This window comes from Semicossyphus pulcher, unplaced genomic scaffold (genome assembly GCF_022749685.1).
Source record: "Semicossyphus pulcher isolate SPU_LCO1_2020_fin unplaced genomic scaffold, fSemPul1.0.p SCAF_8, whole genome shotgun sequence".
Taxonomy (NCBI): Eukaryota; Metazoa; Chordata; class Actinopteri; order Labriformes; family Labridae; genus Semicossyphus; species Semicossyphus pulcher.
In genome coordinates, this window is record NW_027211759.1 from 6,511,244 (window position 1) to 6,526,815 (window position 15,572).

A 15,572-nucleotide genomic window follows, 5' to 3' on the forward strand; every position below is an offset into this window, starting at 1 on the left:
GCTGGCCACTGTGATTCATGCCTGAGACACACACACGTACACACACACACACAGTTGGTTTAGCCTTTATAACTTAGCTCATTATTCATGGCTGAGTGAGCCGTTTTAACATGACAAGAAGAAGTCTGACTCAGAAGGGTGCAGGAGGAGAGTCAGGTGGAAGCTTGGAAGAAAGAAAGACTTTCTTTAGTGTAGCCAGTGTAACCGTTTTCTTTCGATTTTGTCTGCTTTTGAGTCTGGTCCAAGAATAAGTTGCCAACCCAAGTACTTTTATGACAGATCACGAGACATTTACACCCTAAATGCATCAAGTCATCATGTAAAAGGTTGTATCAAACTGTAAAATCAGCTTAATTATTTAAGTTTACAGGGGTCATTATACTTTTAATAATGCATTAAACATAACATAAAAGCATAATATAACAGAAGCTTTCCTGTAACTGGCTGTGCCACATGATAACCACAGACTACAGCTCATAATTAACCGTTTGTTCAGTTTTCTACCTCTTCCTACTCGTACTTCTGACTCACCTGAAGTCCACAGAAGCAGCACCTGGACGCGTCACAAAGTTTTGGAAGCGAAAGAGGCGGAGCTTCTGCGCGCCAAGAGAGGAGCTGGGATGTAGTGTTGGGAATTCAGGCTCTTTGAAGGGAGCCGGATCTTATGGCTCGATAGAACAGCTCTCAGAAAGGAACGGAGCCATAAGATCCGAGGTGAGAGAGTGGTCGTACTCGTGAATGTGCCCGCACTATATTCTCCTGTGTCAACACGCATGCATATTTATAATTCTGCGCTTTTAAAATTTAAAGGCTCAGCAGAATAATGTAGGAACAATTAAGCAACATCATTGATCCGCCAGTAATTTATGATACAACTCTGTATGACTACAGAGATGTCAACAAAAATAACAACAAACTTGGCAGAGGGTTATAATGTTGCTCACCATCAGCACTATTTTGTGGTAACATAATTCCGCTGCACATGACCTAGAGTAGCGGAGTTGCAGTTGTTGCAGGTAAATTCGGCATAAAGGCTGTGGATCTAGGGTGGGCAGGGACATTTTAGCCACAACTATAAAACAGAACGGCTCTCACCTACGACTCGGTTCCCGTCGTTCACACCAAAGAGTCGTTCAAAAGAATCGGATCGTTCGCGAACGTCACAACACTACTGGGATGTGAGAGCGGCAGAGGCGGCAGCGTGTGTGTGCTGGATGCAGTCAGTCAGCCAGTCTGTGTTGTGCCTCACAGGATTACGCTGGAGATCAACGAACTAGAGTTTAACTCTTGAAAAGTACGATTTAGAAAGATAAATTTTTTTCTTTACGGAAAAGCACAGAAATCTCCAACGACCGGTTTGGACTTAATGAGAAAGTCAAGAAGTCCCGCTGCTGGAGAGACCAGTGGAATATGATTTGAATCAAGGGAACGTTTAACTCAGGTGAGTTTGTAAGCCAAAAAAACGTTCAAGTTTCTTTACTTGGCTCTTTTTTCCTTCTCACTCAAACTGACTTGTCATGCGTAAAAGCGCAGAGACACTGAACCTCGTCTCCCCTTCTGTCTCTGAATATCACAACCAGTTTGAAACGTTTTTTTTCTGACTCTTAACACCCATTCACCACCTTCCTATTTGAGACTTTTCACAATGAGTCATTTTCCTCTCAAAACGAAAATATTTTCACTGCTTCCCACCGCCTTTTGTCCTTAAAAAAACAGTAACGGTGTTGTTGATTAAATGTATTGTGTGTGGTGCAGGTGCGCAATAACGTGGCCACTATTACTCAGAATTTTAGACCAAAACAAGACGGTTCGTGCAACAAGTCAAAGAAATCTGTCTAAGCCACTGTGTGATGTTTATTTTGAATAGAACTCTAACTTCTATTTTGGGTTATTTCTGCTCCTTTTTTACCTTTTTATTTTCCTCCATGTTCCGCTGCAGTGATGCCTCAGACTTTCATTATTTGCTCTTTGTCACTCTGCTGTAAACTTTCACGAGTTCGCCTACAAGCACCTGTTTCTGTCTGTCTCTCAATAGTCACTCTAAAATATTGTGGCAACAAGAAAACAAAAATCTCTCCCACAAACCTGCTCTTAAAACCACACATGAGCTGCTAACAGAGTGACATCAGGCATAATCAGTCAAAAATGTGCACACATGGAATCTCAGTTTATGCATCACTGTGGGCACAAGTTAAAAAAACACACAAGCCTGCAGCGTTTGATGTTATTGCACGTTCTGGTTTCGTCTGGATATGGTGTTAAAACCACATCCAGATAGGGAGCATGCAAATGCTCATTTGGCAAATTCTCTGGTGTTGTTCTCCCTCCCTCCCTCCTCCCCTCCCTCCTCTAAAAGCATCTCCCAGTGGATTACCATTTAGTCGCTGGGGTTATTTATCATTTCGCAGGACGGTCCCCCTTGCCTTCTCCCTCCAGCCTCTTTTGTTTTAATTGAGTTTATCTCCCCTCCCTTGGGGCGCTTGCTGTCTAAACTTAGGCCCGTGGTTTGCGTCGCTCTGCAGAGCGTGGCTGCTCTCTGGGTGATTCACTGCTGTGCCTCTCACTGTGGTCACTTGGGAGCAGAGCTGAGCACCGCAGAAGTGCTCACCCAGGTCTCCCTGCTGGCTTGTCTGGGGTCAGTGGAGTCAGAAATTGAAGCTCTGATGATCAGGAGGCCGATATTAAAGCTTTGTGTCACCATAAGGCCTCCTTTCACTTCAGTGCGAGTGGTTTCGCTTCTGTGGTGAAGTGAGTAAACCCAGTTTTTTTGCCCTGACACAGATCCATTTATGAGTCTAAAAAGGGAGTTTGATGTCGCTCTTGTTTCTCCTCAGTGGCCCCTTTTCAGCACAGCCCAGCACCCTTTTCCACACATTCACTCTCCACACAATTGAGGCCACCTATTCAAAGATATCTATGACAAATGTTTTGAGGTCTTTGTGTTCCAGCAAGGATGATTTAGCGACTCATTTCTCATGTCTCTTCTTTCTGGCACAGGATGAATCTCCGCTCGCTTCATGCCGTCATCCTGCTGTGGGCCTTGTGCCCCAGTACCCAGGGCCAGTGTGATAAATCATCCAGCATACTCAACCTCTCGGTCAGCTACGAGCTCCCAACCTTCACTGCGGACTTCCCCATCCAGAACATGGTGACGCTGGACGGGATCATCTACGTTGGGGCTGTGAACAGAATCTACGCCCTGGCCCCGAACCTCACCAAGCTATCAGAGTACCACACGGGGCCGCTGCTTGCCAACGAGACCTGCGGACAGAAACTTACAAGCACAGACGGCAAAAGGTTGGACAACCACAACATTGCCTTGGTGGTGGAGAACATCTACGATAAGGGGTTGTACAGCTGCGGCTCGGCAGACAACGGCGTCTGCCGCCGTCACGTCCTGGATGACGACATAAGCCCAAAAACCATAGACGAACAGGTGTACTGCTTCGCCGACAGAGTCAGGCGTGGCAAAGGTCAGCCCAGCGACTCGGATGTTGTGGTCAGCCCTTCAGGCTCTCAGGTGCTCAATGTGGAGAGCAACGTCATCAAGTTCTTTGTTGGAAACTCTGAAATCCCAGGCGTAGGAAACATATCCAGCAGTGCAACATATCCCCACACCATCTCTGTGCGGAAGATGAAGACGAGCCAAAATGGCTTCACCTTCTTCTCCAACCGCTCGTACATGGACCTGATTCCATCCCTACGTGGAAACTACTACCTGCGATACGTTTACTCCTTCCACAGCGGACCTTTCACTTACTTCCTCACAGTGCAGAGGGTGAGCAGAGACTCCCAGGCCTACCACACTCGAATAGTCCGCATGTGTTCTTCAGACCTGGAGTTCCGCCGATACGTGGAGATGCCCCTTGAATGCATCAGCACCGATAAAAGGCGGCGGCGCTCCACAGACGATGTGAAGGTATTCAACATCCTGCAGGCGGCCCACGTCACCAAAGTTGGCAACGACGTTGAGCTGCAGAGGCAGCTGAAAGCGGAAGAAGGCGACGACGTGCTGTTCGCTGCCTTTGCCCGAGGACAGCCAAACTCTCCGGAGCCGACCCCCAACTCGGCTGTGTGCATCATGTCCCTGAAACACATCAACTCCATGTTCAAGAAGTACATGCAGATCTGCAGCACGATAGACCCGTTTCACTTCACAGGATCAGACAAGAAGTCCTGCTACAATGTGGTAAGAGCTGGGAGGGGGAGGGGGTTACCATGCAAATGTTGCTCTTTCTCAACTGTCAAAAAAGCACCTTGTGAATCTGTCCTGCAAGTCTCTTTTGTCCTACTCAAGGTTTGACAGATTTTTACCTCTTTTTTTTTGCAAAAATAACAAAGATATTTGCATTGAAACCTTCTTATTGTACTCATAAGGCTCTAGTTTGTCTATTTATTAAATTAATTAGAATTAAGAGACCAAATCATATCTAATTAGGTCTAAATAACATTTTGTGTGGCGCGGAATAAACTGACGCGACTGTAGTTATGTGTCAAGCAAATGCATTTGCTACTGCTGTGTTAGTAAGTAAATATTTGACATGATTTATTAAGGAAAATAGTAATAAGTGTGCAGCCTGCAAATACTGGAGAAAGTATTTATTAACAGAGCATTCGTCATTCGTCTTTGCACTTAATTTGTCGTTTTTTCCTGCACACAGAGGCTGATGCCAAAACACTCACACCAGCTATAAAATGCAAAAATGTTGTTCAGACATTTAAGTCGTAACTTTTTATTCAGATTGATGTTAATTGAACTAAAAAAAGACAAAGTTGTGCTCTCTGCAGGCCAGTAATAAAGTCTGAGCATCATCAAGATGTTTTACGATGTTTCAGAGAAACATAAAAAAATACGCCTCTTTCAGTCGTCTGTTGTATCTGCATGGCTGTGTTTTTATCTATCAGAGTTATCGGGCTTGGCTGTTGCTTCTCTGCAGGCAGGTGGCCTTGTTTGCTGGAGAGACTGTCTCAGTACCTGGGTGGTCTAAGGTTCAGGCAGCCAGTGTGTCTACTGTCTCTCTGTCCTTGAGTCATTGTGTTCGAGTGTCCTTGAGCAAGAAGCTGAAGCATGACCTGCCCCTGACTTGTGCCCCTGACCACTGACCCCTCTGGAGAGCATACAGGAAACAGAGCAAACAAGAGAACAAACTACAGATTATATGGAGCTTGATACGACTTGTTCTAAAAATCATTCATGTTTATGCATTGATTCCAAGGAAAGTGGCACACTTTTCACTGTTTTGGCTTTTTACTGCAATGCCATGACTTTGAGATTAAAGTGGCAATCTCATGGATTTCAGTTTCATTCTCTTTGGCGGCACCTATGGTGATAAACGGTAATTACAGGAGCACACTTCCCAGATATCCAGACAGTGTTGCATGTGTAACGTCCACGGTTGGCTCCGGTTGTAACTCTTGATTTTCCTCGCTGACGGTCGGTTTCCTTTTTAGACTGTTTGCTTCATCTGAGCGTCCAATTAGTTTCTTTTTCTTTGGATTTTCACTTCTTTTTGAAGTTGTATCTGTAGTCATCCATCTTTTCTTTGTTTGTTCAGCCATAGTAGATTACTGTTTACTCGCAAAACTTGCAGAGGCCGGAAAAGCAGCAGCTTAGCTTCGCTGGCTGATGGAAAACGCGTCACTAACTGGGTGCTGCTTGTGACTTTTTTCCCACAGACACCCAGTCTGTAATACTGCAAATGCAAAGGCTTTCATCTGTGGGCCATAGGCTCAATCACCAGGCTGGCAAACTTTGAAGAACTCAAATATCAGGACAATGATCCCAAACCTTTAGTGGAGAACAGCGGTCAAAACTTTAACTTTACTAATCCAAAGATCATGCTGTGTTTTACTTCGGGGGTTAGTTTGGGGGTTAGTTAACAGTTAGTTTTTTGTGTGTTACACAAGTACAGTTAGATCAGAACAAACCACTTAAAACACCATAGTTGCACCTGAATGAAAACAAATGAACTGATCCTGTCATTGGTAGAACAGCAGCTCTCTTGTTCTGCTAGTAAAATTATTGCTTTTGTTACTGGAGCCTGGTGGCTTTAGAGAGAAAAATGCAACGGCAGTTTCTGCTTTTGAAAGGCATCTAAGTCCAAACAAAAAGGTCCATCTGTGTAGAGATCCTTTACATAATGCTGTCAGACACAAAATACCAACCTGAGCCTGCCAGTGGCGAAAAACAGCCTTGTGAGTGGACATGCTTTGACCGGCTTCAATTGCCCCAAAGGATTACATTGCAGCCATTACAGCCCGTTTTACCAGGTGAAGAAATCTACTGAAGCAGTCCCTAAACTTTTTGTACCTAATCGTCAATCAGAACTATAAATATGTCAAAATAAAGCCCAGGTTTTGATACCAGAATTCCCTTTTAAAGTCAACACTTGACCTCATAGTGATTGCTTTCATTTATATCAACTGACCTGGAGTAACCTCCGCCCCATACTGATGCAAGCCAGTTGTTACCTTTCCTGTACTAACTCACCCCCAATCCATCAACACTGACTCAATCAATTGGGGGAATCACCTGATCAATAATGACATGAAGTTAACTGCCGACCGCCCTGACAAAGCGCTGCCCCCTCTCTGACTTCATCTTTACTCAAGCTCAGCATCAGTCACTCCTGTCTATCACAGCCAGGTCAGGAAGTGGATTACCTCCGTCTGCTAGATAAATCACACAGTGAGTAAGTTGTCAAAGGGGCAAGCACATACAGGAGTAGAGCCAGAGCCGAAAGGAGGCCAAAACATTGTGTGCATGTTTTAGTCTGCGTGCTACATTTAGTTTTATGAACTAGTTTGAACATTGCTGCACATGAGTTATTGGCGTCTGTTGATTGGCGGCAAATTACAACAAAACACTGCGAGTGGAGAGCAGAGCAAATTGATGGTGACCTTTTTTTTTTGCATGTTCAATGCAGACTCCATAACTCAACTTAGCGTTATTAATATCACATAGCGTCTTTCATACATAAAGCATGAAGCCCAAAGTGCTTCACAAAAGAGCAAACAGACAGCAGATAAAAACATGAATTATAAATATACATAAATAAGATTATTGAAATGCAATAAAACGATAAGATTAATACATTAAAAATATATATAAATATATACATAAATATATATATACACATCAGATATTAGGACTCGATCAAATAAATTAAAATCAGTAAAAGTTGAGTAGGACAGAATAAATACCAGACATATGTCTATTCTTAAAGATATAGACATAGAAAAAGGCTACAAAATTACCCAAATTTATAAGCCTGATCAGAAAGATGTCTTTACCCGACTTTTCAAAACACCCAAAGAGCTTGCAGTTTCGATGTCAGGAGGCAGCGAGTTCCTTCAGTGAGTTTATGCAGTTTTAGGTGCAGAAAAACAGAAAGCTCTCTCTGCGGTGCTCGTGTGAGACACATGGGGAACATTTAGAATACTGAAAAAGGCTTTATGTTCATAATGAAACCACTGGCGGGCGGGTAGGTGTCAGGCGAAGCGATCAACTGCACGCTGCCTTTGTTTATATTTTCCAGGGCAAAAATTTAAAGTGAGTGATACATATGACTGTTAAAGAAAGAAGGATGAGCCACCAATTAAGCATGTACAGGACAAAAGAGATAAGAGGTACGGCTTTTGTCCACAGGGGGCGCCAAAATCAACACAAACCAAAAGTTCTTTATGTTCATAATAACCATAAAGCCTGCATCGTTAAACCTAACACACAGGTGCATTTCCTTTAATCCGATTTTGCAAACTCAATTTTTTTAATATTTTAAAACCTTCAATAAAATGTTGCTCCATAGAGCCACTAATGATCGAAAAATGCATGAGGTCACCTGTTATATTTTAATCAATATGCACTTAATGCTCCTGTGAGGAACTTTTGGTTTGTGTTGATTTTGGCGCCCCCTGTGGACAAAGCTGTACCTCTTATCTCTTTGCTGATTTTGTCCTGTACATGCTTAAGTGGTGTTTTTGCACAAAAAGTCTCATCCTGCTCAACAGTCATATGTATTACTCACTTTAAATGTAAACAAAGGCATTGAGCAGTTAATCGCTTCGTGTGACACCTACCCTCCGCCAGCAGTTTCAGGCATTAAAAATAACTATATAGAAACAATCAGTCTTGTTGCTGATGGGCTGGTTTGCTTTTGTAGGTCATAAAGAGACGTCAGAATTACACAACTATTCAAGCGACTTTTACTGTCTACAGGCTGATTTTTACACTGTACAGGCAAAATGAAAAGCAATGGCTGCAGGCAAAGATAAAAATCTGCAGTGAAGAGATCAGACATGGAGAACGACAACGTGGTTAAGTTCAGATTCAAAACAGCTTTGCAAGTACATGCAAATACACGGTGGGTGGGTGTTGTGGGCGCATCAGCTCGGTCCTGACAGCTATCAGTGGTGGAGATCCACAGGGGAAAGTGAGGAATGCTGGGAGCTGGGGAGGGTTCGGGGGGAAGTGCATATCTTACTCTCAGCGAGCCGTGATGAATGGCTCGGGGATAACAGGGCATCAGCAGCTGGGCGGAAGATGATCCCCTGACCCACTGTGGCAGCCAGCCACGCTGCTGGTGAGGCCTCGTCCCCGCTCCGCTCGGCCCCCACCTGTTAGCAGCACCTGTGGGAAAGTGGAAGTCTCATCAGTCAGTCAGTCTGCTAGTCTGCTAGTCAAAGCTGGTGTTCTGTGTAATCAATAGAAGCAATAATTGCCTGCCGCCTAGATTGAGGAAGTGTAGTTTAGCGAGCTCCCTGGCGGTTTTCCAGGGCCCATTGGAGAAGAGGATAGCGTCCTCCAAAGGCACAGAGCAAAATTACATTTTTTTCCTACCATAAATGGCATTAGCTCCCCATAAAAGCATGATAGGACTGAGGTTGAAAATTGGCGAACTGGCCCTTTAAATATCATCTTTTATTGAAGCGTCACATCTTGATCTGATCAAAATTCTGAGGCCCCAATTAGAGCCTCTTCACACATTGGGAAGTGATTTTGACGTACCATGTCATAGAAAGTTGAATAAAGTTCAACATTTAAAGACCGCCAGACAGATCCTCTGGCTTCTTGCATCTTTGGTGAACAGATGTGAAACGTTTCATTACAGTCGACAAATTTTGTGCAAAACTCACAAGCAGCCATCAATAAACGGATTACTCTCGGAGCCTGTTGAGCTACCGTGCAAAAATCATCCTCTTACAAACAAACAACTAACGCCTCCTGCTTCTCCGGCTCAAGACTATTTAACAAAGTTTCCTTGTAGTGAGTGGTTAACTGTGAGAACACTTTCCTCTCCTAAAACCCCAAACAGTAGTTGTCTCTTTCCTCTTGAGACAGACTGACGGTATGAAAACTGTTGTTTTGATCACTCAGAGTGAGAGTGCACGATTCCATTAGTGCACATTCTTTCCTCTTGACTCAACTTGATTACTGGGTCGACGTGCAGCGTGACATCAGTTTCACAGGAGGTTCAGGAGCATCCCTGTGCCGTATAATTATCACAGAGTCCTTCCGTTTCTTGTATCCTGCCTAGTTTTGAAATGTCTGCAAACAATAGCTGCTTTAGTGTGCACGCTCAGTGATCCTTTTTTCAGTACCCTCCACTCAAACACACGCTCAAAACCAGAGTGTTGACTTTTTCTCTGCACGACTCAGCAGAGACAAACGGCACAAAAATCTGCCGTTTCAAATTTAGTTCAAGCTTGAACTTCCAAAACACGCGGACGCAGCAGGTCAAGTGCTGAACGGCTGCAGCCAAAAGAGCTTTTACCTCCCCACAACTGAAAAGCCGTTTTTCAATTTCGGTTTTATTGCTGACAGTTTTGATTGCTCTCGTTTCCAGCTGCCAGGTTAAGAAACAAGCCATAACGACAACAACTGCATACGGGATGCTCGAACTGCAAGCCAAGAGTTGAGTGATCTAATCATAGCTCCGTTTAATAGATTTATGACTTGTAGTCAGTGGCATATGGCAGGTAGACGCTGCTATCGTGAGGTTTGGGAGAGATAAGCGCAGTGATAAGCTCATAAAAGTTGTAAACACTCTGAGGAGGCATGCTTACGCACACAGGAGGTTATTTTTGTTGCTTGCTCCGGCGATCTGTGTATTTCTGGTCGAAAACTCCCAATAGGGATCTGGATGAAGTTAAAAGCTCAGTGTAAGAGCATGTTTGAAGTTCTTAAGTGCTGGTTGTCAGCTCGGAGGTGCCTCTTAACTCCCGTTTAGGCTGCAGGATATGATAAATGTTGTAATGATGAGTGGCTCTCTGTTCAGCTGTCTGCTTGATGGATCCGATCTGTTGTTATTGTCTCTGTCTTCAGGCTGCAGAGCAGGATTCCCCATGAGCTGTTTTGCATAACTACTGACTGATGTTTTTTGGTATATTTTTTAATCATGATACTTTTATAGATACAATAATGATGTTTTACTAATAAGTTTTACTTAGATTGAATCTGTATTTGCTGAGGGAAAGGGGCTCAGAGGTGGGTTGGGCCTTTACGATTCTGGAGAAAGCTTGTTGACATTTGAACTCATCAGCCTGACAAATACTGCCCTTCCTATAGTACTCCTCCAGAGGCTCCGCCCCCAAATACGTCAGAGAGCATTGCCGGGAAAACACTCAATTAAGTAATAACTAGCACCACAGCAGAATCCGGGTACGTGGTACATCTGGGAAGCCATTTTTATCAGAGGCAGAAGTCAGAGTGTTGTCTTGAATCATGTTGCGCAGCTTGTTAGCTGCTACATTGTTTGTTGCCCATTGTAAAGGCTAACGCTGCATACAAGCACAGGATTTTTAATCAATATTTCTGCTTATAGCTTGGTGATCAAGGGTTAACCTATATTGAGTTTTGTCTGCTATTAAAACACACCATATCAAAGGGCTTGTTCAGACTTAATGATAAGGGCTGAGGGGGTTAAGTGCCGATTTACTGCAGGACCTGATTGAAGTTAAAGGAGCAGTTCAGCCACTGTCAGACAAAGCTGGTGTTCTCTGTAATCGTTAGAAGCAATAATATTTGAAATTGGCGGCATAGCTGTGGAGAAAGTTGTACAAACAGCTCGTGGTTTCACCCATTCTACATTCCTACAACACCCAGCATGCATTGCGCCTCTCCCTCTATAAGGAACGGCCCAGTGAGAGACGCTGAAGTGAAATACTGCAGTTTTCGAAATACAACAAGAAATACCGGTGGATCGTCTAAAGAATCTTCAGGTCTGCAGTCTACATTTCAAACCTGACGATTTTGAACGAGACATGACATCGGAGGAGGGTGTCTTGGATTGAGGAAGTGTAGTTTAGCAAGCTCCCTGGCCTCCACCTGATGACACGTTTTACGTCGTCTGGCGGAGGTTTTCCAGGGCCCATTGGAGAAGCGGATAGCGTCCTTCAAAGGCCATAATGGCATCAGCTTCCCATGATGGCATGACAGGACTGAGGTTGGAAATCAGCAAACTGGCCCTTTAACATAATTAGACACTCTAGCAAAACAGGCTCTGATGGTAGACGGTAGCTGAGTCTGTATAGTGACTTGGCTTGGCAACTGGAGGGTGGCTGGTTCAAGTCCTAGTACAGACCAACCATGGCATTGGGGCTGGCAGCTGGAGAGGTGCCAGCTCCTTTCCTGGGCACTGTCCTTGAGCAAGGCACCAAATCCCCCAACTTCTCGGGGCGCATGTCCATGTGAAGCCCCCTCACTCTGACATCTCTCTATTAATGCATGTCCGTAGGGTCCTGTTTGTGCATGTGTGTTTTTCGGGCTGATGTGTGTGTAGCATATTTCTAGTAACAGCTCTCTAGCTCTCTACCAAAACCTCTTTGAGTTTGAAACACCCCCTGAATGCGCTGCTGCCTGACAGCTCTGCTTTAAAAACAGACATGTCAGGACATTTTGCTGGGTAATGTGGTTTGCAGAGCCATGGCAGGGATCTGAAATGTCCCCAACATGCCTGGCACACATTCCCATAAGTCTGCCGTTTGAGCGGGAACATTTGAGACTAAAAATAAAGAAGAGCCACGGGTCAAAATTATCATCAGATTACTATTGATTTGAGAAAACCCACCAAATGCTGATTGCTTTTAAATTGAATCTTCGGCAGGATTGATTATAGCGTGTGTAATATAATTCCAGCAGAGAGACGCTTTTGACCGACAGTCATTTTAATTAGCCCGCCTGTTTTAATGAACACGCTTTAAACGCTGGCTCGAAAAAATCGTGATGTTTTCATGCTCACGAAGTCTTCATAATTTCTGATCATAAAATAGAATAAAGATCCAGTTTTGTGACTTCCAGGATTTATTGATTTATGTAGATGAGATGCAGCAGGTGTATTTTTGCATGTGCAGGCTCTCACGGTCAAGCTAGTGATAATAATACTGCAACGTCTGGTGACACTTTCAAAATAAAGCGGTCAAAATAGTGATAATAGGAAGCAATGTCTGGTCAGACTTTCAAAACAAAACAGTCAAAATAGTGATAATAGGAAGCAATGTCTGGTTAGACTGTCAAATTAAAGCAGCCAAGATAACAATAATAGTAAGCAATGTACGGTAAGATTTTCAAAATAAAGCTCTCAAGACAGCAATAATAGGAAGCCATGTCTGATTAGACTTTCAAAATAAAGCACTTAAGGTAGCCATAGTAAGTAATATCTGGTTAGACTTTCAAAATAAAGTGGTCAAAATAGCGATAATAGTAAGCAATGTCTGGTTAGACTTTCAAATGAAATGATTTCACATTTTAGGAGTTTAAGATTAAGAACAATCTGATCACAGTATTGGGGGTCAGAGACTCAAGTTTTGATCTGGTTACATCTCATACAACTGTAGATAAAAAAGACAGTACCACATACGCCTTGTATAACAACACTGGATGCAATTAAAGGACTTGGTCTCAGCTAAAAAAGACCTAACATGTTGTGTCCCCTTAATGGTCAGTTTTCAGCTGCCTGTGAGACTTGAATCTTGACTTGACTTGTCTGTTATTAAAGGCTTTCAAACTCTCCTTGGACCCGCTACAAAGGCCTGAAAAGCATTAAATAGCTGCAAGTGATTCCAAATTTAGACTTCTGTGACTCCTACTAAGCCAGTGAACTTCACATTAAGCTCTTCCAGCCAACTGCTACAATGAATTTTACAGAAAGTAGAGAGAAAAAGAAAAGAGAACATGTAGCAAGATTCAATCTGAGCCCATCTGCTACTCATATATGTTGCATTAGCTTTAATATGAAAGTATCACAGCAAATGTACAATTAAATTTCTTACACACAGTACGCATCATTCGTGAAGCTACTTATGCAAACGTGTCAATGCTTTAAATCTCCTCCTGTGGTAGAAGATGTGCCATAACAGCAGCAATGACAATCAATCAAACAAGTCTTTGATATGCATACATCGTTCTCTTCCATTGGCAGATGATACAATCCGAGCAGCCTCACAATAGATGGACCTAATACTGTCAACCTGTCAGTAATAGCTGCTGCTGATTCACCGGGTTCTGCTGTTGATGTCGCTCTCTTCAGCCCCCACATGCCCGAGCCTGCTCATGCCATCACTGAGCTGGTATTTGTTCGCCTGAACTCCCCCTCTGCATGAAGCACATGCACAGTACTGAGGCTGGTACACATCATGTATAAGTCTTATTCTCTTTTTATAACAGGCTGAGAAGCTTATAATATAACACGAAAATGATGTATAAGATGGATCATTTTTGTGCAGGTGCAATCTCTGAATCTTGTTTTGGAAATCTAGTCGAGGTTTGTCCTTAACTACTTAACTTTTTAGACTTTTTTTTAGATACTAGACAAGAGTAATAGAGCCCAAATGATGAAATATTTTGCAGCCGGAAAATGCTGGATACTGTGTCTACTTTTTTGTTGACTCACTGCAGTTATTTAAACTCCAAAACTATTTTCTATTTCACCTCAAGCACAGACAAACAGAGCAAACAAGCACAGCAAAGATGCTGCGTGTGAACAAGAGTAGATTCACAATATAGTGAAGCATATTTACAATACATGGTGATTAAAGTTTATGATGCAGCAAAATGTCCGGGGGACAAAACCCCAAGCTGTCAACATGCTTTAATTTTTCAAAGTACTTAAAAAGATTAAAAAAATATTTATGACTTTTGTCATATGGAAATCTGTTTTTTTAATCAGATGATTTCCTCAATTAGAATCAACCACCAACAGCCGTTGATGGATGCCACATCTTTTCATCTGATCGCGTTTGATAGGTGGATATCATCTGTCAGATTGTATCTCTCCGTCTTGCCACACAAGAAGCCAATCCTTCCTGAAGTGGGATTAGCAGCAACAATTAGCATCAAGCTACCACTGCGTTTTCCAGGATGTCACAGATTGTGTCCCGCGTGCCCCAGCCTGTCCGTGCCACGGCTGAGCCGGGTGCAGAACCCAAGTGGAGCTCTTTGCTCGGTGGGTGCGTCTCCAGTCGAATACGGGAATCAACAAAAGAATGAAAATACGGAGTGCTTGTCCCGTCCTGTCCCTCTCATTTTGCCCCTCTAAACCTCTGTTATCATAAAGAAGGCTGTGTGTGTGTTCGCAATGAGAGTGAGATTAGGGCAGACTGCATTTATCTCACAACGCACACGAGTATAGGGGTAAATAGTTTAATAAAATGAAGATGGTTAAAGCTTTTCTTTCTTTTTTAAGTGTCAATTCAGGGGGACATCAAATCTGTAAATTATATTTTAAGTATTCTTGAGCTGAAACAGGAAGTTGATCGAAAATCTGCAACTATTTTGTTAAAAAATGACAACATTTAGCTTGCTCCAGCTCCTTACATGAGAATATTTCCTGATTTTGTAGGTCTTTGATGATATTTCTCTATATATCTTTAAGTTGTAACTGCTAAATATGTCCATCAGGGCTTTAAAATTGCAGTCTGGATGTAAACTCTGAAATATATGTTTAAAAAAGTGTAAAAATACACTGATAAACAGCCTCAGTGCAACAATCAGTCATATCACTGAGTGCAAACAACCATCAGGGCCGTAAAAGCTTCTCTTTTATATGTCCTAACATGATGAAAACACTCTGAGCCATGACCCCGTCACACTGACCGACCATATGGCGATGTGTTTTCAGTGAGAGCTGGCAGCTGGGTGCCCTCCGCCCCTCCACCCTCAGGTGGGCCGTTGCGTCACCCGGTCGCAGTGTCCAGGCAGGTCCGTCTGCATGAGGAGAGGGTTGGTCAGCACGCACATCCAGCTGCAGAGAAAAAAAACCACATCCTTTATTCAAAGTGTGATACAGAAGCTGACCCTGGAGTTGTCCCAGATGTTACGCCCACATCTTAATTATTTTTTCTCACTAATAATCACCTTTTAGCTTTAATTTTCTGAGATGAAATAGTTGTGCATAAATTGCAGCAATTTAACCCGTCCACATTAAGTAGTGTTGGGCCAACATCAGCCTGTTCATGTCTGCAGGCATTTCCTGAACAATTTTCCACATGATTTCACATCCACTCATTTTCAGTCCACAACAGAGTTAATGATTACTTCAGGAGTTTGCTTTCTGGTTTTGCTGGAAAGCTGGAAG

The 15,572-nt window shown here is 43.1% G+C and overlaps 1 protein-coding gene across 1 annotated transcript in view; it reads left to right on the plus strand.

Moving 5' to 3' along the window:
• Positions 1–1,260: 1,260 nt before the first annotated feature.
• met (MET proto-oncogene, receptor tyrosine kinase) overlaps positions 1,261–15,572 on the plus strand; it is an 82,035-nt gene continuing 67,723 nt past the window's right edge. Inside the window, exons 1-2 of the mRNA XM_069686029.1 lie at positions 1,261–1,441; positions 2,998–4,189. Of these exons, the coding sequence (XP_069542130.1) occupies positions 2,999–4,189 (1,191 nt within the window). The 5' untranslated portion in view covers positions 1,261–1,441; position 2,998. The remainder of the gene's footprint in view (positions 1,442–2,997; positions 4,190–15,572) is intronic.